The sequence below is a fragment of the Cherax quadricarinatus genome, chromosome 28, assembly GCF_038502225.1.
Source record: "Cherax quadricarinatus isolate ZL_2023a chromosome 28, ASM3850222v1, whole genome shotgun sequence".
In the NCBI taxonomy this organism is placed as follows: domain Eukaryota; kingdom Metazoa; phylum Arthropoda; class Malacostraca; order Decapoda; family Parastacidae; genus Cherax; species Cherax quadricarinatus.
In genome coordinates, this window is record NC_091319.1 from 8,620,068 (window position 1) to 8,646,650 (window position 26,583).

A 26,583-nucleotide genomic window follows, 5' to 3' on the forward strand; every position below is an offset into this window, starting at 1 on the left:
CAAAGATTTTTATGATGTCGAATGTTAGAGCTACTGGTCTATAGTTCTCAGCTATTACCTTGCTGTCACCTTAATGGAGTGGTGCCATATCCATTGTTTTTTAGCGACTGTTGGATGATACCCGTATTCACGCTCCCTCTCCATAACATAAAGCACGTGAAAGACGTTTCTTGCAGTTCTTGATGAACTTGGAGTTCCACGAATCTGGGCCTGGGGAGAGTTAGTCTAATTAAAGGCTCACTAAACACAGTCATATTAAAACTTCCGTATCTCACTCGTTTCTTTGCTGTCGTTTGTGTAAGTCCCATCTTGTTTAAGCAAGAGCCTGGTACTGGATGTGGTTTTTGCCTTTTTTTTTGGCATATAAGAAATATTTTGGATTTCTTTCAATTTCATTAAATGCTTTTTAGTTCCTGTCTCTCATGGATCCTGTATTAATCATTTAACTTAAGTTCAATATTTTCTACATCCCTAGACAGTGCTTTCTTCCGTATTTCAGATAATCTACCCGTCTAGGAAAGCTCAGTGATTCTTCGCCTTGGTCTGTAGAGGGAGCGTCTCTCTATTTCCAATTTACTTCTTCTCTTTTGTTTTCTTAAGGTAATATTCTTTGAGCATACTTCAGCTGCCAAAGAGCTGATCATTCCAAGACACTGGTTTGGATCCATGTTATTTAAGATATCTTCCGGAACGTGAAAGGTGAGGAAGAGTAGGTTGGGGAAAGTAAAGAACAGAAGAACATAATCATATATCAGTCCCCCGTTATAAAACAGGTAGAACCCCTGACCTACACAGTCAGAACCCCCTGACCAACATAGGTAGTACCCCCTGACCTACACAGGTAGAACCCCTTGACCTACACAGGTAGAACTTCCTGACCTACACAAAGAGATTAAGAGGATAAACACCAGTGATAAGCCAATGTTTCCTGGCAAAGAAAACACAACTAACTCAAGCCAAAAATAAGAATGATAATTCATGCAGTTCATGACCTGTTTCGAGAGTTCTGTTTTCTTAGGTCGGCTGTTGGCAAGAATACCTTGGTAGCCATCTGATCGGCCAGGCTGTTGCTACCTGGTGCAACTGCAACACTGCTAGTCCACACAACCAACGCACAACTCCGTTATGGAAACCTGGAGGAAATAATAACTAGGACTGAGTATACTACAAACTCTAATCACACAATAGAGAGGAAAAGTAATGTGAAGGACCTGGGTGTGGTAATGTCTGAAGACCTCACCTTCAAGGACCACAACAATGCCACTATCACATCTACGAGGAAACTGATAGGATGGATAATGAGAACATTCAAGACAAGAGATGCTAGGCCAATGACTATCCTTTTTAAATCACTTATTCTCTATAGGCTGGAATACTGCTGTACATTAACATCCCCATTCAAGGCAGGTGAAATTGCAGAACTAGAGAATGTACAGAGAACCTTTACTGCACGTATAAATTCCATCAAACACCTTAACTACTGGGAGCGCCTGGAAGCACTTGACTTGTACTCACTGGAGCGCAGGCGAGAGAGATACATGTATATCATAACTACACCTGGAAGATTCTGGAGAGACTGGTCCCTAATCTGCACACAGCAATCACTCCAAACGAAAGCAAAAGACTTAGCAACATACCCCCAGTGAAAAATAGGGGCGTCACTGGTACACTAAGAGAAAACACAATAAGTGTCCGGGGCCCAAGACTGTTCAACAGCCTCCCACCAGCAATAAGGGCCATTACCGGTAGACCCCTGGTTGTCTTCAAGAGAGAGCTGGACAGATACCTAAATTATTATTATAAAAAAGAAGCGAAGGTTAGGGAGAGGTTAGGAATCTTTAACCTAACCTTATAAAATCTTGTCTAGGAGAGAGAGAGAGAGAGAGAGAGAGAGAGAGAGAGAGAGAGAGAGAGAGAGAACGCAGACAGGCTCACACAAAAACATCTTGTTCTGACAGGGATCAGCAGGTGCATGATATACCAAGGAAGCAGTACTAGCCTCCCCAGGTAACACCAAGCAACAAGACTTAAAGTCCAGTCTCACACCCCCATCCCCCAGGTAACTGCTTCTTGCTAACTTCACACACCCATAACCAATTGAGTTACAGAAAGTGCTCGGTTTATGCACTCTTTTTTTTATTATTATTATTATTATTATTATTATTATTATTATTATTATTATTAATTATTATATTAACCCTTTAAGGGATTTCAGCAATCTGCGTAGACAGTGCGGTTAGTAGCTTTATCTAGTGATGTTAGTAACGTGTAGCTAGCTAGAGCTTTTAATAACGTGTAGTTACTAAAAGTGTAGTAACGTGTAGCTGGTGTCTTGGCGGTTAACTGATACGGAAGACTGTTAAACGTTTTGCACTATGGCAGGCAAGCAGCAAACCAGGCTGGTTCAGGGCCGGGCTGCGGGAGTAGACAAACTGGGCGGAGGACACGGGCAGGGAGACACACTGGCTCAGTCATGAACCTCCAATAACGACCAGCCATAAATACAGAACAAGCGACTCCACTTTGTTGCCGCCCTTGTAGATCCCGGTACCTGGTATGTGGGAGCCCCCCCACGGGGTACCTGGTTGATCCCAAGGTGTTTCTGGAAGGTCCTCCCCAGGGTGTTTCTGGAAGGTCCCACCAGGGTGTTTCTGGAAGGTCCCACCAGGGTGTACCTGGAGTAGTGTTCAAGGTCTTGCTTCTCACTAACGCCACCTACCTGGGTCTCTCCCAAACCAGTTCAAGAAAAATCAGTTCGGTCGAATTTTCCTTAAACTTGCCTAGCACTCACCTTCACCCTGACTGAAACTTAAGTTAAACTTGCCCTGACAGACTTGTCACGGGCTGAGTCAGCCGGCTTCCGTAGCCAGCCCGTCTCTCGTCAACCTCAAGGACGCTCACAAGGGTCACTCGAAACCAAGTCAATGTGAATCCAAGGTGACCCCTCTACCTGTTGTGACGGCGCGTTACCGTTAGTTGTGACTGAGCGTTACCGCCAGTGTGACGGAACGCTAGTACACCCCCTCCCCCGCACTCACTCTGGCCACGCCCCACTCGTGGTAATGATCAACGTCATAACTCAATCATTTTGTCAAGTATCACGTCAACACAAGGTGATACATCTGTTAAAACACATTTCGCTCGTGAGCGAAAGCTGTAATAATAAAAGTAGTTTCCCAACGTCGCATATATACGTTTAAAGATACATTTTTTAATTTATGTTAATGTAAAAATTAATAATTTTGTACCAAATGCACCTTAGAAAATTTATCTAATCTTATTATAGCAAGCGCAATTTAATTTAGCCTAATCCAACTAAATACATTTTAGATAAGTTTACAATAATTTAATAATAAACAAACAAAATGAAATATATTTTTTCGTTAGGGTCAGAATGATTTTTGCGAAATTATTGCATACACAAATTTTCGCTTGCCTTTTTCGGCAAGAAGAACGTTGGTATTTAAGCCAAAATCGCAAGTTTTATCTATTCGCCACGATATATATATATATATATATATATATATATATATATATATATATATATATATATATATATATATATATATATATATATGACACTGTGCTCTTGGGAGATTCTGAAGAGAAGTTGCAGAGATTGGTGGATGAATTTGGTAGGGTGTGCAAAAGAAGAAAATTAAAGGTGAATACAGGAAAGAGTAAGGTTATGAGGATAACAAAAAGATTAGGTGATGAAAGATTAAATATCAGATTGGAGGGAGAGAGTATGGAGGAGGTGAACGTATTCAGATATTTGGGAGTGGACGTGTCAGCGGATGGGTCTATGAAAGATGAGGTGAATCATAGAATTGATGAGGGAAAAAGAGTGAGTGGTGCACTTAGGAGTCTGTGGAGACAAAGAACTTTGTCCTTGGAGGCAAAGAGGGGAATGTATGAGAGTATAGTTTTACCAACGCTCTTATATGGGTGTGAAGCATGGGTGATGAATGTTGCAGCGAGGAGAAGGCTGGAGGCAGTGGAGATGTCATGTCTGAGGGCAATGTGTGGTGTGAATATAATGCAGAGAATTCGTAGTTTGGAAGTTAGGAGGAGGTGCGGGATTACCAAAACTGTTGTCCAGAGGGCTGAGGAAGGGTTGTTGAGGTGGTTCGGACATGTAGAGAGAATGGAGCGAAACAGAATGACTTCAAGAGTGTATCAGTCTGTAGTGGAAGGAAGGCGGGGTAGGGGTCGGCCTAGGAAGGGTTGGAGGGAGGGGGTAAAGGAGGTTTTGTGTGCGAGGGGCTTGGACTTCCAGCAGGCATGCGTGAGCGTGTTTGATAGGAGTGAATGGAGACAAATGGTTTTTAATACTTGACGTGCTGTTGGAGTGTGAGCAAAGTAACATTTATGAAGGGATTCAGGGAAACCGGCAGGCCGGACTTGAGTCCTGGAGATGGGAAGTACAGTGCCTGCACTCTGAAGGAGGGGTGTTAATGTTGCAGTTTAAAAACTGTAGTGTAAAGCACCCTTCTGGCAAGACAGTGATGGAGTGAATGATGGTGAAAGTCTTTCTTTTTCGGGCCACCCTGCCTTGGTGGGAATCGGCCGGTGTGATAATAAAAAAAAAAATAAAATATATATATATATATATATATATATATATATATATATATATATATATCCACTGAAGGTGGATCGCATCAGCTCTTGGGTAACTACAACTCTTTCAAGTTGCAGCTTGTAACTAGTTCAGAGTTTTACTCTTGGCCTTGGCTGCGTCGTCAGCCTGGTCAACCAGGCTGTTGCTGCCAGTGGCTCACAAGTCTGCACAGCCATCACAACTTGGTTGATCTGGCACTTAGTTTCTCAGCTCTCCCACGCCTTATTACCGCCTCTCTTCCTCCTCCACTTCCTCGACAAAAGGTAAACACAATAAATATCGCTACGAGACGTATCTGGCCAGTAATCAAAGAGCAATAAATTGCCGAGTGCTACCTGAGCCAAGAGGGGGAGGGGGAAGAAGAGGGGAGGGGAGGAGGAAGGAGGGGCAGGAAGAGGAGGGGACGAGGAGGAGACGCAGAAGTCGAAGGACGAGGGTAAGATGATGATGATGGCGTAGAGGAAAAAGAGGAGGAGAGGGAGGAAGAGGAGGAGGAGGACAACAGGAAGAGAGGTAAGGAAAGAAAACAGGAAGAGAGGTGGGAAGAAAATTAGTAAGACAAGGAACCTCAACCACGACAATAAGTGTATGTGATTTGTTTCTCTCTCACGTCCACTACCATAACAACCAGATACAACCACAACCGTAACTCTGTAATGTTTATACTACCACCACCATCATACCACCACCCCTATACCCCCCTCACCACCACCACCATCACCACCACTACCCTCACAACCACCATCCTCACCACCACCATCACCACCACCATCACCACCACCATCACCCCCCTCACCACCACCAACACCACCACCCTCACCACCACTACCACCCACACCAACCACCACCACCCTAATCACCACCACCCTCACCAACTACCACCACAACCACTACCACCACCACATAACAGCCACCACCACATACCACAGCTATCATCACCACCACCACCACCCTCACCAACCACCACCACCATCCTCACCACCACCACCACTACCACCACAACATACCGGTCACCAACACATACCAGCTAAACCACCACCACCACCACCACATACCAGTCACCACCACATAGCAGTCACCACCACATACCAGCTATCACCACCACCACCACCACATACCAGTCACCACCACATACCAGCTATCACCACCACCACCACCACATACCAGTCACCAACACATACCAGTACAAAACATAAATCACAACACGGTCACTATCACATTACATCACACAATATCAACCACAAAACTCGTCCAGCCCACAAAACCTGCTCCACACCACAACCCTCCAAGAAATTTACCAGTCACCAAACAGTATTCAAAAAGAGATCTGTCAATGTTTCTGGAACATTTTTCTCAGTTCCTGGTCTCAGACCAGACCTCATGACCTGGTCTCAGACCAACCTCAAGACCTGGTCTCAGACCGGCCCTCAAGACCTGGTCTCAGACCAGACCTCAAGACCCGGTCTCAGACCAGACCTCAAGACCTGGTCTTAGATCAGTCCTCAAGACCTGGTGTCAGACCAGTCCTCAAGGCCTGGTCTCAGACCAGCCCTCAAGACCTGGTCTCAGACCAGTCCTCAAGGCCTGGTCTCAGACCGGCCCTCAAGACCTGGTCTCAGACCAGACCTCAAGACCCGGTCTCAGACCAGACCTCAAGACCTGGTCTTAGATCAGTCCTCAAGACCTGGTCTCAGACCAGTCCTCAAGGCCTGGTCTCAGACCAGCCCTCAAGACCTGGTCTCAGACCAGTCCTCAAGACCTGGTCTCAGACCAGCCCTCAAGACCTGGTCTCAGACCAGCCCTCCTAGACTGGAAAGGAAATCTTACAGGATAAAGAACTCTCAAGAAGCACATAGGGAAGTAATGTTAGTGAATGTAAGTAGAAGCATAAGAAGAGATAATAAAAATTATTTTATGGAAGTAAAGGATAAGACACACAACACTTAGGATAAGGATAAAGTGTGATAAACACTTGTCAGTGCCCAATAATAATCCACATGGAGACAAAAACTCAAAAGATTAATTGCTCTGAATATTTCGATCCTCTTCACCATCTGCTGAAGAGGATCCCAGAAGGGGGTCGAAATATACAGATCAATTGATCTTCTGAGTTTCTGTCTCTATGGGGGTCATTATTGAGCACCTAAGAGTATTTTTAACAAGGCATCGTTTCGGTAATAAGACCTTTTTCACCCCTAGTATACACGAGGTAGACAACACGGAAAATAAGGCAAGTGATTAAAGGTCAGGTGAAGAACTGTAGTGAGGTTGTGCAGGTCACCTGTGTGTCGTAGTGAGGTTGTGCAGGTTACCTGTGTGTCGTAGTGAGGTTGTGCAGGTTACCTGTGTGTCGTAGTGAGGTTGTGAAGGTCACTTGTGCGTCGTAGTGAGGTTGTGCAGGTCACCTGTGTGTCGTAGTGAGGTTGTGCAGGTTACCTGTGTGTCGTAGTGACATTGTGGAAGTCACCGTGTGTCACAGTGAGGTGGTGGAGACCATCTGTGTGTTGCAGTGAGGTTGTGAAGGTCACCTGTGTCGTTGTGAGGTTGTGAAGGTCACCTGTGCGTCGTAGTGAGGTTGTGCAGGTTACCTGTGTGTCGTAGTGAGTTTGTGCAGGTTACCTGTGTGTCGTAGTGAGGTTGTGAAGGTCACTTGTGCGTCGTAGTGAGGTTGTGCATGTCACCTGTGCGTCGTAGTGAGGTTGTGCAGGTCACCTGTGTGTCGTAGTGAGGTTGTGAAGGTCACCTGTGTGTCGTAGTGACATTGTGGAAGTCACCTGTGTGTCACAGTGAGGTGGTGGAGACCATCTGTGTGTCGTAGTGAGGTTGTGAAGGTCACCTGTGTCGTTGTGAGGTTGTGAAGGTCACCTGTGTGTCGTAATGAGGTTGTGAAGGTCACCTGTGTATTGTAGTGAAGTTGTGGAGGTCACCTGTGTATCGTAGCGAGGTTGTGAAGGTCACCTGTGTGTCATAGTGAGGTGGAATCACCTGTGTGTCGTAGTGACGTTGTGTAGGTCACCTGTGTGTCGTAGCGAGGTTGTGGATATCACCTGTGGAGGTGGGCAGAAGATAGAGTGATCAGGCATCATGAAGACTCTTCGTAGGGATAATGTAACTTCCTGTCTGCTGAACCACCGTGTCTGTCACCGCTACCAACGAAGCTTCTAAACAACACTGTCTAGAAGCCTTAGAAAAATAAGAAGCTTGCTAAGTGGAGGGGAAGAAGAAGCAAAGAAAGAGAAAGAGGCAAAGGATGAGAAGTGAAGGACAATTTATGTGTGTGTGTGTGAGAGAGAGAGAAGAGAGTTAGCTCTCTCTCCACACTAGGGAGAAATAATTTTGGTCCATGATCACATGAGATAGGTGGTGCAGGCACTAACACCAGAGGTGGGTCAGGCTGACACCTTATTTACACTATGTTTTCCTCTGGGAGTGGTGGGAGGGGGGGCATGGCTCCCCGCCTTTACCCCACCACACCACGGCACCTCCACACAACTACCACTACTCCTCCACACAACCACCACCACTCCTCCACACAACCACCACCACTCCTCCACACAACCACCACCACTCCTCCACACAACCACCACCACTCCTCCACACAACCACCACCACTCCTCCACACAACCACCACCACTCCTCCACACAACCACCATCACTCCTCCACACAACCACCATCACTCCTCCACACAACCACCACCACCACCAGCAGTCCACCAAGTATCCCAATGGAAATAAATCACTCCGACTTTTTTTTTTAGTTATCCTAGGTAATTTACACATGTCACTAGGTATGATAACTGTACTTACGTGTACCTGTACCTGTCCCGTAGCTCAACTGCTAACATACTCAGCTCACACAGTGAGATCCGTGGTTCGATCCCCGGTACGGGTGGAAACATTAGGACGTGTTTCCTTAAGACACCTGCTGTCCATGTTCACCTAGCAGTAAAAGAGCTACCTGAGTGTTAGCCGACTGGTGTGGGTCGCATCTTGGGGACAAAACTGACCTAATTTGCCCGAAATGATCTGCATAACCAGAGATTTTCTATAAGTATGCCTTACCTTTGATATATACCTTTGAAGAGTTTCGAGAGTTTATCTACTCTCTGAGCCCGGCCATGAGCCAGGTTCGTTTGGTGCTTGCCTGGTCAACCAGGCTGTTGCTGCTGGTGGCCCGCTGCCCCACATGTATGTCACTGGTTTAAACTATGGTCTGTATAAAATGTACTTGTATAAATAAATATTATTATTATTATTTATTATTATTATTATTATTATTATTATTATTATTATTATTAAAAATAAACTTAGGTCACACCACTACAACCCCCCCCCCTTCCTCCCTCAATTTAAACATGGTTGTACCCGGATAAACTTAACGAACAACCTGGTGACTGTAGCGTCAACCAGATAAGGGAAAACTAGGAATACGAACGAATTAAAACACACACAAATACAACGCACACGAAGATAATAAATAAGTTATGACAAACAAAAATGGCGATACAACCCGAAGACGATTTGGAGGTTCACCGTCCCCGCGACCCGGTCCCAGACCTGACAGTAGTAGTTCACAGGTGCACAGTGTTCATCAGCGCAGTACATAACATGTGCACGAACAGTGTTCAACAGCGCAGTAGTTAAGAGGTGCACAAACAAGTGTTTGTCAGCGCAGTACAAAACAGGTGTGCAGATCAGATAATCAGATAACAGCGTCTGGTGAACCTAGACAGGACAGTCTGGAATAACATTGTACCAGGTTTGTACCATATATGAGTCTAGGTAAGTCGTATGTCTCAGTTCCTCCAGTCCTGCTGGAACACAAGTCTTGGTGCTCAAGTATCTTCCTGGAGAAAAGCCTGAGGTTCCAGGAGTTACTGAACATAGTGGAATGCTTAACGAAGCGTTTGAGGCTCCAGGAGATGCTGAACCAATAGCGGAATGCTTAACGAAGCGTTTGAAGTTCCAGATGCTGAACCAAAAGCTTTTGAAGTTCCAGGAGCTACTGAACATAGTGGAATGCGTTTGAAGTTCCAGGAGCTACTGAACATAGTGGAATGCTTAACGAAGCATTTGAGGTTCCAGGAGATGCTGAACAAATAGTGGAATGCTTAACGAAGCGTTTGAAGTTCCAGATGCTGAACCAAAAGCTTTTGAAGTTCCAGGAGCTACTGAACATAGTGGAATGCATTTGAAGCTCCAGGAGCTACTGAATATAGTGGAATGCTTAACGAAGCGTTTGAAGTTCCAGATGCTGAACCAATAGTGGAATGCTTAACGAAGCTTTTGAAGTTCCAGGAGCTACTGAAGTCATAGTAGAATGCTTGACGATATCCAGTTCAGGCTCACAGATTTCATGAATTCATCAACGAAACCCGCCACATGTGATGAAATCTGACAGGTAAACATAGCTGGCTTTAGTTGCCACCACTTAACTCTCCCATATAACAGAGAAGGCGTATACCGCAGGTGTTCACACCGCACAGAGTAGGATAACCGCACAATACTTGATAATCTATAATAATAATAATAATAATAATAATAATGCGAGACTTGTAGCTTACCTGAGTCATCCGTGTGATGGGTTATAACTTTACTAAAGATCTTCTTCATGCTGGTTCTTCCTGCCAGCTCCTCGTGGTCCACCTACTCAGCTCTCACTACTCTCTCTCTCAGCTCACACTACACACTGTATAATGCACTTGAAGAGTTCATCTCCGCCTCCACCACCAGCTGATCCAACACTCGGCTATACAATTCCAGTCGCGGCCGCGACCGCTAGTATTGCTTCGCCTACCTTCGGAAAAGGATCAGAATTTACGATTTTTCCTCTCCTCGAAACCTTATCTCGTATCGTTCCTCAAGACGAACATTTCTTTGTTTATGGCGATTTTCTCACGCCAAGACGATCTTGGGTGGAGCCAGGCTCGGGTCACGGCCTCATAGAAAACGGCAAGAAGCCAACACACACACCACAAACTATTATATCAATTAACTTTCTTCGGTCCAGGAGGACCTGCTTCAGACACTTGAGGTAGACAACATTGTCACCAGGACTCCCATCCCGTGGTGTGATCAACACACACGTCTATCACTGCTTGGGGACCTTCCCCACACCAGGATCACCTTCCTCAACAAGTTAGACTCGGACGCAAACTGGAAAACTATGAAATACTCAACAAGGCGAGAAATGAGGTGGAGGAGGAGGAGGTGCAGTACACCGGGCCTAGCAACCTCCACACCTGATGATCCGTCCTGACCTCCACACTGCCGGCAATGAACGACAATTATAGCCAATACGACTCTCAGACCAGACCACGACGGTCGATGACCGTCCCCTTCCACGGTGCAATTTGGACTGAGCTTTGGTCGTGTCGTTTCGAGGTGGTGGTTCCCGGCCCGAGTGGTTTTGGGAGGGTTAGGGGGAGGGTGGAGGGGAAGAAGGGAGGATTTTATGAGTATGTTGGAGGGGATGTTTATCACCTGATGTATAATACAATCTTCTAGGATTTTAGGAAACCGAGAAGGTTGAAGCGACGTAGCAGCTGCAGCAGCTGCGCATGAAACGGCCAGCAGCTCCGTGGTTCCCTACAGCGAGGTCGGCAATCACCAGCGTGGCTGTGTAGTACGAGAGAGAGAGAGAGAGAGAGAGAGAGAGAGAGAGAGAGAGAGAGAGAGAGAGAGAGAGAGAATGGATACATGGGCGTACATGGGAAAGATAGATAGCAGAGGACTTAAAAGTCCACACACTATTCTCTCTCTCTCTCTCTCTCTCTCTCTCTCTCTCTCTCTCTCTCTCTCTCTCTCTCTCTCCTTTCTTCCCATTCCTTTACTCTACCCATCCCTCTCATACTTTCCACCCCCACCCTGCCATACCTGCCAGAGTCTTCCCCCCCTTCCCTCCACACCTCCTATTCCATACGCCACATCCCCGGCACCCAATACTCTCCCAACTTCTCCTGCCCTCCCCTCTTCCTCACTCACATCCCCCGCACTCATACGCCCATCATCAGCGCCGCCCATAACGCTCACCCATGCGTAGGTCGTGCTTCAGGGAGAGTGAGTTACGCTGCGTAGGGACTGGCGCATCTATGCATTCTACTGCAACAGGATCAATAATCTCGCCAAACATATGCAATGTACATAGTGAGACGTGCGTCATGCTACCTTGCGTAAAGACAGGTGAAAAAAACATACGCAAAGTATAGTGACATGTAAGTTACTATAGTAAGCACAAGGACAGGTGTGCAAAAATATACGCCAACTATACAGTAGCACGTGCGTTACTCTACGTTGCTTAAGGGAGTGCTTCGAGAATGAACGCCCCTGCGGCCCGGTCCCAGACCAGGCCTCCCAGTGGATGGCCTGAACAACCAGGCCGTTGGTGCTAGCCGCACCAAGACCAGCAGCAGCAGCAGAGCCCGGTTGATCAGGCACTGACTCGAGAAACTGCCCCAGTTCTTTCTTGAAGACAACCAGGGGAAGACAACCAAGTGATTTTTTTAGTGGCAGGAAACGAAAAAAGAAAATGGAAGGAAATTACAAAAATAGCCCACCACCTTGGAGCCTTGTTGGACTGGAGGCGCAGTCAGTGGCATCCCCATGGCCCTCCAGAACCACAACTACTGATGCCAATAACAAAATCCCCCAACGAACACAAAATACAGCCTCGTTTATATTTGCTAATATACAGGGCCTTAAGCCATCCACCAACAACAAAATACCTTTTATCAGTGGACTTCTAGAAGAGTCAAATGCGATGTTTGCAGCCTTCACAGAGACTCACATAAAAGATCACTTTGACAACGAAATATGGATAAATGGGTGCAACCATTTTACATGTGACAGAAACAACAGGCAATATGGGGGGTGGGGGTGAGAGGCGGGGTCTGTATGTCAAAGAGTCGCTCATCTGCACAGAGATGCTGAACACCACAAATGATGTAGATGAAGTTCTAACAATAAAGATCGAGAATCAAAACCTAGTTATCGTGGTTGTATATCAGCCACCAGATGCAACCTCCCAACAGTTCAAGGAACAGCTACTGAAAACTGATTACTATTTGAAAAGCCTTCCAGTTCCATCCCCAAACATCTTACTGAATGGTGATTTCAACCTAAGGCAAACAAAATGGAAGAATGTAGCAAATAATGTTATAGCAGACACAATCCCTGGAGGTAGCGCAGATGAAAGGTCACACACACATGAGCTACTAAATCTCTGCGATAAACACACCCAAAGTCAGCAGATAGTGGAGCCAACAAGACTACAAAACACACTTGTCCTTATCTTCACAAATAATGAGGACCTGGTAAGAGACATAACAATATCAAAAACAACTAATTCCGATCACAATCTAATCGAAGTTCAGACTTACATGCACAGGAGTCCTGGTCAGCAAAATACACGTAGCTGTGAAGGTGTCTTCACTAAATACAACTTTAACAAGAACATTAACTGGGACCAGGTGAATCATGTCTTAAATGAAACACGTTCGGAACATATCCTAAATAATATGGATCCAAACCAGTGCCTTAAAAGGATCAACTTCCTGGCAGCTGAAGTATGTTCAAGGCATATTCCCCGAAGAAAGAAGAAAAGTAAACTGAAGACGCTTCCTCTACAGACAACGAAGAAGAATCACTGAGCTCCTCAAGAACGCTAGATTATCTGATACACGGAAGGAAGCGCTGACCAAGGAAGCGGAAAATAAAGAACTTAAGTTAAAGGATTCTTACATTGGGGAGATGGATCTTCAACTTTCTAACCAATCGAACATAAAGAGTAATGGTTAACAGAGTTAAATCGAAAGCTACCTTAGTGAAAAGCTCTGTTCCACAAGGCACAGTACTCACCCCCATTCTGTTCCTTATCCTCATATCAGACACAAACAGAGATGTAATCCACAGCACCGTGACATCCTATGCAGACGATACTAGGATCTGCAAGAAACTGTCATCTACTGAGGACACGGTCAACCTCCAAGAAGATATAAACCAAGTTTTCCGATGGGAAACGGAAAACAATATGATGTTTAATGAAGACAAATTCCAACTACTCTGTTATGGAACACTGGAGGAGATAATAATTAGAACAGAGTATACTACAAACTCTGATCATACAATAGAGCGAAAAAATAATGTGAGGGACCTGGGAGTGGTAATGTCCGAGGATCTCACTTTCAAGGATCACAACAGTGCCACGATCACAACTGCAAAGAAAATGATAGGATGGATAATGAGAACGTTTAAAACAAGAGATGCCAAGCCAATGATGATCCTTTTCAAATCACTTGTTCTCTCTAGGCTGGAATATTGCTGTACATTAATATCTCCGTTCAAAGCAGGTGAAATTGCAGATCTAGAGAGTGTACAGAGAGCCTTTATGCACATATAAGTTCCATCAAACACCTCAACTACTGGCAACGCTTGGAAGCACTTGACTGGTACTCGCTGGAAAGCAGGCGAGATGTATCATAACCTACACCTGAAAAATCCTCGAAGGAATGGTCCCGAATCTGCACACAGAAATCACTCCCTACGAGAGCAAAAGACTAGGCAGGGGATCCAAAATACCCCCATTGAAAAGTAGGGGCGCCATTGGTACACTAAGAGAAAACACCATAAGTGTCCGGGGTCCAAGACTGTTCAACAGCCTCCCACCATGAATAAGAGGGATTACCATTAAACCCCTGGCTGCCTGCAAGAGGGAGGTGGACAGATACTTAAAGTCGGTGCCGGATCAGCCGGGCTGTGGTTCGTACGTTGGACTACGTGAGGTCAGCAGTAATAGCCTGGTTGATCAGGCCCTGATCCACCGGGAGGCCTAGTCGTGGATCGGGCCGCGGGGGCGTTGATCCCCGGAATAACCTCCAAGTAGACTCCAGGTAGTGTTATTATTGTTAATGTTACTAACGTTGCACTTAATGGAGGTAATGTTGCAGTAAAGTGCGTGCAACAACGGCTCACACAACACAGGCGACACAGGCAACTCAGGTGACTTGAATTTAATTGTTACAACTCAGGTGAGGCACAGTGTAGCTCTCAACAGATATAGATATGCTTTAAACACAGCAAGAAACAATGTAGAGGAGACACAGAACATGACTGCGTGACACAGAGCCTCGGTGTCATAAACAGAACGAAGGTGTCCCAGAACAGGACTGCGTGACACAGAACGACGGTGCCATAAACCAGAGTCATGAAAAAGCAATGAGAAAAACAACAAGAGTAATGCCTTCTAGTGAAGGAGGGAGAGGGGAGAGATGGGGGAGGGAGGGGGAGAATAAATGGGGGTCGTAGGAGAACAGAAGGAAAGGGATGAACGATGGGAAGGAGATGTAATGAATGAGAAGGGAGATGGGGGAAAGATGGGGTGTAAGGTAAAGAAAATGGGTAAAGAAAAGGGGTAAGAAAATGAGGGGTGGAAGGAGGAGTATAGAAGATAGGGGGAGGAGAAGGCAGGAGAGAATGTAAGATGAAAGAGAGGGAGTGGAAGGAATGGGTGAGCAGAGTGGGAGGTAAGGAGGTGGAATGGGGTAAAGGAGGTTTAATGAATTAAGAGGCAGAACTCCGAGAGGGGAAACTGAAAGAGGAGAGTGGGGAAAAGAGGGGTAGAGAAGAGAAGAGGTAAAGATGGGATGAGGAGGAGAGGTGATGAAAAAGGTAAAGAAGAGAGGTGCAGCCGAGGTGCAAAGGAGTGGGGATGAGGAGAGATGATGAGAGGTGCAGGAGAGATGCATAAGAGAGGAGCAGAGAGAAGAGAGAGCAGAGGAGAGAGAGGAAAGATAACACGGTCATAAATGTACCAAATACGACTAAAATTTCGCCAATTACCATTTAAGTTGGCCAGGTATCTGTACACCAGTTCTCGGAACACCTGGATAACAAGCCCTGGCTTGCCATACATGGCAAGCCAGGGCCACTGATGTCCCTGGTGACTACCTGGTCAACTAAGCTGTTGCTGCCCATGGCCCTCAGGCCTTCATAGCCATCACAGCCTGGCTGATCCCGCACACCCCGATAGATTGGGTCAAATTCTACCAGTAGAAAGTTAAAAAGTCTTGGACCACAGGTACTGACACAGTGTTCTCGCGGCGCAATAATGGCAGCCATGATTTTCATTGTGATCCTGATAGGATGAGGAACGCTGGCCCATACTAGGCAGGTCCTTCTCAAAACCAAACCCACAAACAAAAATATTTTGAAAATGGATTGGGCAAGTATTTTTGTTAGTGGGTTTGGGTTTGAGAAGGACTTGCCTAGTATGGGGCCAGTAGGCCTGCTGCAGTGCTCCTCCCCTATGTTCATACAGTAACGGCTTGACAAAGCTCCTGGAGAGCGAAACGTTGCCACAATAAAATACAGCATTAGTTGCGCATGTGTCCTTTTACCTAACATCATAATAGCGTGCAGACCATGCCAAGGATCTTCCTTACGAACGTACTGCGGATCATAAGATATCTCTCTCGTCTTCTTCAGACCTTCCCAGGAGATTACCTTTTTCTCGATTTTCATGCGAGGCAGTGAATGATTCCTGTATATTGCCTATCACATATCGCCCGAATTGCAAGGAGTTGTGAACACAGGACATTATTCCAAGCGGAAGAGAGAACAAGTATGGTGAGGCATACCATCTTTTTTTTTTTTTTTTTTTACGCAGGGTTTGACAAGGTTAAGGATCCCTAGCTTTATTGACAAGCTATTTACAGGTTAAGGATTCCTAACTTTATTGGCAAGCTAAGAGCTGTTACCTACATCAGCTCATTTGAAAGCATTTTTATTGTTATGAGACATACAAGTAGGGAACAGGATGAAGTTGGAGCCATCTGTGGGCCAGCATTTTCATTTGATCAACTGACTTTATCTCGTTGACATCATTATGCTGTACGAATGTGTTCCATACTCGAGTCATCCTGGGTATGTATGATCTCAGATGGAGTGATGTTCTGGAGAAGGGTACAGCCAGAGTGAAGTTGCTGCTTTCTGCCCGTCTTGTGGCATAAAAGCTTGTTTCACGCTGTCCTCGAAGTGGATCCAAGTGTGGTACTTTGACAATATTGGCCTTGTACATAACAGTAAGGCCACCCACATCCCTCCTATGTTGAAGGCTCTGCTGAAATGACAGATCTATCCAGGATGGGTCCAGGCGAGAGATGAGACGTCTTGCTCTGTTCTCTACTCTGTCAAGCAGTCGCAGATGAGAGGGGGGGCATGCAAACCAAGAAAGTGGAGCATACTCAAGGTGTGAGCGTACTTGTGCCTCGTACAGGATCCTGCAACCCCTACTGTCAAGCAGATGCGAGATACGGCGAAGTGCTGTAAGCTTCCTGGCTGCCTTGTTTGCAAGATTTACAACATGGTTCTTCATGGTTAGTTTGGAGTCAAATTTCACCCCAAGGATATCAACTTCTTCTCCAGGTGCCAACACCTTCCCATTCATCCTTACTACTGCACCAGCATTACCATCATGGTGCCTAGAGACGATCATCATTTGCGTTTTCTCAGGTGCAAATGTTACTTGCCATCTATTTCCCCAAGCTGATATAGCCCTCAGCTGGTGATTGATGTAGCTTAGAGCGGCTGGCATTTCTTCTCTTGGGTAAGTGAATGTCAGTGTACAGTCGTCTGCATATGCATGTGATTCTGGGATGAGATGAAGAAGGTCGTTGAAGTAGACATTCCATAACAATGGTCCCAGCACGCTTTCTTGTGGAACACTTGCCCCAATAGGATGTCTTGCTGATTCCGTTCCATTGAGAACTACACTTAGAGATCTATCATGAAGGTAATCACTGAGGAGACATAGCGTAGAGCCTGCAATTCCCAGTGCTTGAAGTTTTGCTAAGAGGCCCTGGTGCCACATCCGGTCGAAAGCGCCAGCAATGTCCAGTGCTACCACACAGCTGACTTTGGATTCATCCAGTGACTGGTGCCACTTAGTGGAGAGGTTTAACAACAGATCAGCAGCAGAGTAACCTTTCCTGAAGCCATATTGACGATCACAAAGTAATGAGTGGTAGTCAAAACACTCTGTCATTTGTCTTGAGATTATTGTCTCAAGGATCTTACCAGTGATTGACAGGAGTGGCACTGGTCTGTAGTTGCTAATTTTTGCTCTGCTCTTCTTTTTGTGAACAGGGACTACATTTGCCTCTTTCCATAGAGAGGGCCATTTACACTGTACTAGGCAGTGCTGAAAGATGCGAGTTAGATGTGCTGCTAGCTGGTCTGCACATCTCAACAATCTTGGGCTCAACTTGTCTGGGCCCACAGACTTTTCTTGGTCAAGCGATTTAAGAAGGAAATGCACCTCCTCCTGCCTTATTGTCACCACTGACAGTTTTGACACAGTTCTCTCTCTCTCTCTCTCTCTCTCTCTATTTTGAAAGTTCTTATACTCCAATCTATTATTTTTCCCTGGTCTTGGCTACATTCCATTTTTTCTTGTTGTCTCAACGACAGGTCGTGTGGTATTATTTTATCTTTTACTTATTGCCAGTGTTCAATAATAAGCTGAGAGCGTGTCTTGTCTACTCTAAGGATGAGAAACGGGTGTCACGCCTGCTTTGATGATGTGAAACACCTGTCAGTTCTGCTTGGAGATAAGAGACAGCAGAGGTGCTAGACCATGCCTCGGCGTCCTGAACTTTGCTCTGTATAAATTGGTGAATATAATGTAACCTGACCTGACCTGTTATGCTTTGGTATTTTAACACTCAAGAGAGAGAGAACGATTTAGTGACTGTATTTATTTACACTTAAAAAACAGCTTTGGATTAACCTAGGTTAACCAAGAGAAACAAATATGAGTAAGGATGAGGCTACTAAACTGACTTTCCTCGTGAAAGAGCAGCCACCCGTCTTAAGGAGTCCGTTAAAAAAATAACAAAATATTCAGAGACGTGCATCAAAATAAGATTTTAGAATTAAGAAATTTGAGCTCTAGAAACTAGGAACAGTAAATCTATCATTACAGAGAGAGAGAGAGAGAGAGAGAGAGAGAGAGAGAGAGAGAGAGAGAGAGAGAGAGAGAGAGAGAGAGAGAGAGAGAGAGAGAGAGAGAGAGAGGATATACTAAGCAACATTAAGTTCATGAGAGGCTACGATACAACAGATAGCAACAAATGTTTGAAATTAATAACAGGGAGAACAAGAGGGACGAAATCTATCTCGAGCTGTGTTTCAGAGACGCAGTGTAAGAAAATGGTGTGTGTGTGTGTGTGTGTGTGTGTGTGTGTGTGTGTGTGTGTGTGTGTGTGTGTGTGCGTGCGTGTAAAACAACCACAGCAAGGCTGAAAAATTAATAACACATGAAGAGGCGAGATCACGAACGTAACTACTAATGTGTAAACACACAGACACACACACACACACACGCAGGCAGACAGAGACAGATAGACAGATAGACAGACAGACAGACAGACACACACACACACACATCACACACACACACACACACACACACACACACACACACACACACACACACACATACACAGGAGGGATAGATAGGAAATGATAAGATAACGATGCAAATATTGAGAGGAATTGACAAGGTAGACAGCGACAGAATGTTTCAGAGATGTCACACAGCAACAAGGGGTCACAACCAGTTGTGACCCCTTGTTGCTGAGCTGAAAACTCAGATGAACCACAGGGATGTTACGAAGTATTTCTTCAGCCATGGAGTTGTCAGGGAGTGGAACAATCTGGAGAGTGTTGTAGTGGAGACAGGATCCATACATAGCTTTAAGAAAAGGTACGATAAAACTCATGGAGCAGGAAGAGAGAGTGCACCAAGTAGCGACCAGCAGAGAAGCGGGGCCAGGAGCTGTGACTTGAACCCTTCAACCACAAACAGGTGAGTACACACACACACACACACACCCATACACACACACACACACACACACACACACACACACATACACACACACACACACACACACACACACACGCATAAAAAACACCGTTTAGATGGACCACGACACACAATATATTAAGCGGAGGAATCAATAAAAGCTAACTCGCCTGGCGGCTCTGCCCTCTTCCATCGCACTAATGTAAAAAAAAGGAAAGTCCCAGAAAAACCGGCGGTGTCTGGGTGTATCCAATAGCCAATATCCAGCGTCTGAGCCTCCACACTCCGCCCGCCCTCATAAAACACACCCGATAGCAACTCATAACGGAGACATAAGCAAAAGTGTGTGTGTGTGTGTGTGTGTGTGTGTGTGTGTGTGTGTGTGTGTGTGTGTGTGTGTGTGTGTGTGTGTGTGTGTGTGTGTGTGTGTGTGTGTGTGTGTGTGTGCGCGCGCGCGTGCGTGCGTGCGTGCTCACCTATATGTGTTTGCTGAGGTCGAATCACAGCTCGTGATTCGAGAGGTGCAGAGTGAGCAGGTAAGGGTTGCAGAGGAAGGGGGGTGAGGGCTGCAGACTAAGGAGTGAAGGGTGCAGAGGGGGGTTAGGGCGTATACCCCTCTGGTATGGTTAGACAACACCCACCAGCCTCCAGGGGTGGTACACAAGGGCCAGGGCTGCCTGGTGCCCTTATATGGTGTCCTGATGAGCAGGGTCACCCTGTGGGGTGGAGTAACTCTCAGGAGGAACGGGAAACCTTTCAGAAGGGGCGAAGGAGCTCGCAGGTGGTGCGGAGGAACTCTCAGGAGCGCAGAAACTCTCAGAAGGGGCAGAAGAGTTCTCAAAAAGGGGTGGAGGAGTTCGCAGGAGGGGCGGAGGAGCTCGGAGCAGGGCGGAGAAGCAAGGGCGGAGGATTCCTGAGAGGGGTGTTGACGATCTTGAAAAGGAGAGAGGCATGTCTGGAGATGAGAGGGGGAGGCAGGCAGTTAGGGAGGAGATGCTTGCAGGATAACTGGGAAGGATGAAGATGGTAGGGCAGCAGATGTAGCGTTGAGTTGAGGGAGAGCCCGAGGTAGGGGTAAGATGTTGAGGTAAGGGGGAGCGTGACGTAGGGGTCACATGTTGAGGTAAGGGAGAGCCTGAGGTAGAAGTAAGGCGTTGAGATAAGGGAGTGTAGCAGGGTACGAAGCTTTGACTAAGGGACAGGAATGAGAATACTTTGGGTGTTTGGAAGAGTTATGAGAGTCTGCAGGAGCGGAAGACTACTCAGAGGTGATGCGGAATTAATGGGAGATGAAGTGGGATGTTTGAACATGGGGGTGGCATAAAGGAAAATGAAGTGGGATACTCAGAAATGTGACCTGGAAAATGATGAGTAATGAAATTTTCGATTTATTTTTTTCTTGCTTTGAACACTGAGTATATATATATATATATATATATATATATATATATATATATATATATATATATATATATATATATATATATATATATATATATATACATATATATATATATATATATATATATATATATATATATATATATATATATATATATATATATATATCGAAGAGAGAGAGAGAGAGAGAGAGAGAGAGAGAGAAGAACAATGCTGCAGCTAGCAGGGGATTGAACCCAGGGCTCTCGCCAGTCTCCAGGGAAGATGTGTGTATACTCACCTATTTGTGGTTGCAGGGGTCGATTCGCAGTTCTTGACCCCGCTTCTTCGCTGTGTGTACTCACCTAGTTGAGGTTGCAGGGGTCAAGTCCTAGCTCCTGGCCCCGTCTCTTCACTGGTCGTTACTAGGTCACTCTCCCTGAACCGTGAGCTTTATCATAACTCTGCTTAAAGCTATGTATGGATTCTGCCTCCACTACATCGCTTCCCAAACTATTCCACTTCCTGACTACTCTGTGGCTGAAGAAATACTTCCTAACATCCTTGTGATTCATCTGTGTCTTCAACTTCCAACTGTGTGTGTGTGTGTGTACTCACCTATTTGTGGTTGCAGGGGTCGAGTCATAGCTCCTGGCCCCGCCTCTTCACTGATTGCTACTAGATCCTCTCTCTCCCTGCTACATGAGCTTTATCATACCTCGCCTTAAAACTATGTATGGTTCCCGCCTCCACTACTTCACTTTCTAGACTATTCCATGACTTGACTACTCTATGACTGAAGAAATACTTCCTAACATCCCTTCGATTCATCTGTGTGTGTGTGCGTGTGTGTGTGTGTGTGTGTGTGTGTGTGTGTGTGTGTGTGTGTGTGTGTGTGTGTGTGTGTGTGTGTGTGTGTGTGTGTGTGTGTGTGTGTGAACCCCTATCCTCTCAAAGTGTCGGTATGGGAGAATATCGGATGGATAATTTTGATGGTATCGGTATCGGCCTAATTAAGTAGAGGTAACATCATTGCTATCGTTCCATCCCTAGCGTGTATATAGATTTAGGTGTGACGAGGCTACTCCCTCCTACCCGTGCACTGTGTTGGTAACACTAAGAGAGCCACCATAACTAGGTGATGATAGCACGCGCCACGCTCCCTGAAGTCAACTACAAAATTTTAATAGTTCTTCCCTGCCCTCCAGTAAGAACACCAGTGGTAGAACTAGCTTTTGTTCCTTCTAATAGTTCTTCCCTGCCCTCCAGTAAGAACACCAGTGACGTATTCCCGTCCCCTTTATGAGAGTGACAGTAAGATGGAAGGAGTGGATGATTAAGAGGGAGCGAGAATGAGTGTGCTGGCAATTCTCGTTATATAAATATTAATTGTCAAGTTTCTGAGAAAGGCTCTGAGTTGAGTCTATGTATGTTGAGAGGAACAGTGATGCTCAGTGAGTACAGCTGTGTACTCACCTGTACGGTGAGTACACAGCTGTACGGTGTACAGTATACGGTGTGTGTGTGTGTACTCACCTGTACGGTAAGTACACACACACTCACCTGACAGGTACGTTGAGTGTGTAGGCTTATGATCCAAGGAACTGGAGCTGTCCTTCCTTGATTACCTTCCATTTCCATAGGCTCTTCCCAAAGTCGCTTTCTTACCTCCTCCTGTAAACCCATAAACACAATTTTTGTTTCTTCAGAGTCGAGGCAGGATATATTAGGCTATATAAATACTAACCCCCAAAACAAGTAAATTAAAAACAACGCCACGATACGTCAGGCAACACAGTGCTTGGGAAGGATCAGGAAACGTTCAGTTCTGCACGATTATTGCTGGTGTTGCCAGACAAGGTTGGACCACTGCAGCATCAGAGGGCTGGCCAATTTTGCCAGACTGTTGGGGTTGGTTAAGCGCAGCCGGAAAGTGAATCTTCCTCAATCCGCTTAGTGGGGCAGGAATACTAATCTTGAGCTTAGATTAATACGCATTATACAATTAAGCTTATTCAGGTATACACAACTACAGCTACACAGATTATCATACATAGCAGTATACGTGTAGAGAACCTGGGATAACCCAAAAAAGGTCAGACAAAATGACTTATTTCCACTGGGGTCCTTTAATAATGTGAAGGCATCCGGTGATCACAACATTCTGGCTGTGTTCCCAGATTAACCTCACATTCACATCCAGTCATTTCAGTGTGGCTAAAACATTTCCAAAACATCAAAAATATGATAAACATTAAAAAACATTTTTACGAGAGTTTTATTATTTTATCGCTGGAGTAAATTTTTAGCTCTGATGGGAGCAAATTTCCATGAACTAAACGTAATGGAACAGAACTGAAGCGCACTGAAACATGTGTATTGAATTCAGTGCATGAACCTGTGGAGGTTCGAACCTCTGTCAGTTGCGAGAGAGACATGCAAGCCTGGCCAGGCGGCAAGTAGCTGGTGTGAGGGCTACACATGTCCATCCACACTGACTGATACCCATCTCAGGTAGTGTGGAACTACACATGTCCATCCACACTGACTGATACCCATCTCAGGTAGTGTGGAACTACACATGTTCATCCACACTGACTGATACCTATCTCAGGTAGTGTGGAACTACACATGTTCATCCACACTGACTGATACCTATCTCAGGTAGTGTGGAACTACACATGTTCATCCACACTGACTGATACCTATCTCAGGTAGTGTGGAACTACACATGTCCATCCACACTGACTGATACCTATCTCAGGTAGTGTGGAACTACACATGTCCATCCACACTGACTGATACCTATCTCAGGTAGTGTGGAACTACACATGTCCATCCACACTGACTGATACCTATCTCAGGTAGTGTGGAACTACACATGTCCATCCACACTGACTGATACCCATCTCAGGTAGTGTGGAACTACACATGTTCATCCACACTGACTGATATCTATCTCAGGTAGTGTGGAACTACACATGTTCATCCACACTGACTGATACCTATCTCAGGTAGTGTGGGACTACACATGTCCATCCACACCGGGAGGAAAGAGGAGCAGCTGGCAGCTGCAGGGAGTCCCAGAAGTCAAGAAAATACGGTGAACATGCCCATCATTATATGTTTGCTTCCACAGGCTCACAGTCACCAAATTCCTTAAGGAGCTAGGAAAAAGACTCATCAGATTAACTAGAGTTCCCAGGTCAACTAGTTTTCTGTTCCAGCAACTCAGTGTTGCAGTTCAGAGGTTTAATGCCTGATGTATCTTGGGTACGCGCCCCAGGTCTCAACAACTAGATAAAAGTTTTGTAATATACCCCTCATGTACTGAACACTATCTTAGTATAATCAATGTATATTTTAAGCCTTGTAGTATGCTATATTACGCAATAAAATATACACATCTGTGTATTTATCAAAGAAATGGGTGGCAGGAGTAGCGGAATATTCCAATGGCTTCAGGGAGATATCCAAGAAGTCTTTTTATCCACTTCTCCGAGGTTATGGGTCCCCACAATCAGCACTAGAAGTAGACTACCACCTAACTGTGCTCACCCAGCAGCTAAACACACATCATTTCTAGAAAAAATCTCATTAAAAGCAGCATTCTAGATTAAGTACTGAAGACAGGACACGGCGAGCATAGCTCTGCTCCCGTAGCTACAATCAGGTAGCCACCATCAGGTGACCACAATCAGATAACCACCATCAGGTGACCACAATCAGTTAACAATCAAGAAACTAAAAATCAGGCAACCACAAAATAAGAGGTCATGATGACAGGTTAGAAGAACCACATCTCTCAACGTCTAAGAAAATGAGACACAGAAGGGGCCCACCAGTGGGTGTTCCGAGGGGTCGACGCCCCAGCGGCCCGGTCCCAGACCACGTCTCCTGGTGGATAGCCTGATCAACCAAGCTTTAAGTACCCGTCGCCCGCAGTCCAAAGTATGCACCACAGCCCGGCTGATCAGGAACAGACTTGAGAAATTATATGTCAAGTTCCCTAGTCAAGACTACATAAAAAAATCGATAAAATAAACAGAAACAAAAGCTATAATTTTTACTCTGGTATGCTGTTGTATACTACATTCAATGGCGACAAAAATAACATTCCCACTTTGGTGTATCAAGCATTTTCTTTACTACAAATACAGTATTTAACTGATTCTAAATAATATGAATGGGATTATACTAAAAAACCTGCCGAAACCAATACCATCAAAATGACCAGATACCCGCCGTTAACGGTACCGATAATCTGGCACACCCCTTCAAGTTTATAATGAATGGGGCCACAACGAGTGGACACTAATGGAAACCGGAAACTTAAATGAGTCAGCCAGATGAAAAACCCAGTTTATTCAACGTGAGGTTAATGTTTCAACACATGTTTGAAATGTTCTTCATTTTGGCATTAACTCTGCACAAAGAACAAAAAGGCACAATACCGTGACTGGAACAATATACAAACAACCCGCACTTTGCGACTCTGTAAATTGTTCAAGGTGGTCCGAAACGTCATCGTAAGCTCCTCCCTCATATGTGCGGGTTAACAGTGTATTAATTTTGCATGCTATAACAACTGGTAACACTACATGAAGAACAGTGCCTGAGAAGAGCCAAGTGCCTGAGGAGAACTAGGCAAGTACTAGCAGAAGAGAAGAATAAGAGGAACAACTTACATACAGAATAATGATTCAATATTCCTTCTAAATTCAGAAACAATGGTGGCGAGATCAACAACTCTCCTCTGAACTGAATTATACACTTGTGCAACATTTGATGGGCTTAACACATCCGACTCCGGGCTGAGGGACTGATTACCTCAAAACTCCTCTTCATCTACCACCGTTCTTCCCTGTATTGGACCGAAGAAGCCACTGGCTGGCGGAACGTTTCCTCAATAAAGATTCCCAAGTGTTCCATAAGTGTCTCACTCTTCTAAATCATTTACATCACTTCCCGCTGGACTACAGGAACAATCCTGGTAGAGGAAGACTGAAGCGAAGTCGAACACAACTGTTGAAGTTATACTTGCCCCACGAAGGCACGCATTTAACATCAAACTTAAAAAACTAAATCAGAAACTTCCTTCGTTCAAGTGAGTCGATCTGTGTGTCAAGTTTATCACTCTCCCTGATGCCTGAGGTAAAGTTAGGTGAGGTTAGGTTAGGTTAGGTGAGGTTAGGTGAGGTTAGGTTAGGTTAGGTTAGGTTAGGTTAGGTTAGGTTAGGTTAGGTTAGGTGAGGTTAGGTTAGGTTAGGTTAGGTGAGGTGAGGTGAGGTGAGGTGAGGTTAGGTTAGGTTAGGTTAGGTTAGGTTAGGTTAGGTGAGGTTAGGTTAGGTTAGGTTAGGTTAGGTGAAGTTAGGTTAGGTTAGGTGAGGTGAGGTTAGGTTAGGTGAGGTGAGGTGAGGTGAGGTGAGGTAAGGTTAGGTTAGGTTAGGTTAGGTTAGGTTAGGTTAGGTTAGGTGAGGTTAGGTTAGGTTAGGTTAGGTTAGGTGAAGTTAGGCTAGGTTAGGTTAGGTGAGGTTAGGTTAGGTGAGGTTAGGTTAGGTGAGGTGAGGTGAGGTGAGGTTAGGTTAGGTTAGGTGAGGTGAGGTGAGGTGAGGTGAGGTGAGGTGAGGTTAGGTTAGGTTAGGTTAGGTTAGGTTAGGTGAGGTTAGGTTAGGTTAGGTTAGGTTAGGTAAGGTTAGGTTAGGTTAGGTAATGT

At 45.3% G+C, this 26,583-nt stretch overlaps 1 protein-coding gene across 11 annotated transcripts in view; it reads right to left on the reverse strand.

Moving 5' to 3' along the window:
• The window catches only part of LOC128693269 (caskin-2), a 1,211,837-nt gene that overhangs the window by 313,572 nt on the left and 871,682 nt on the right, over nucleotides 1–26,583 (reverse strand). The window contains exon 1 of one of the 11 annotated variants that reach the window (XM_053782846.2): nucleotides 10,189–10,951. The exons of the other annotated variants lie outside the window; for them this stretch is intronic. Coding sequence (XP_053638821.1) covers nucleotides 10,189–10,237 — 49 coding nt within the window. The 5' untranslated portion in view covers nucleotides 10,238–10,951. Of the gene's footprint in view, nucleotides 1–10,188; nucleotides 10,952–26,583 lie in introns of those variants that run through there. 11 annotated transcript variants of the gene reach the window in all.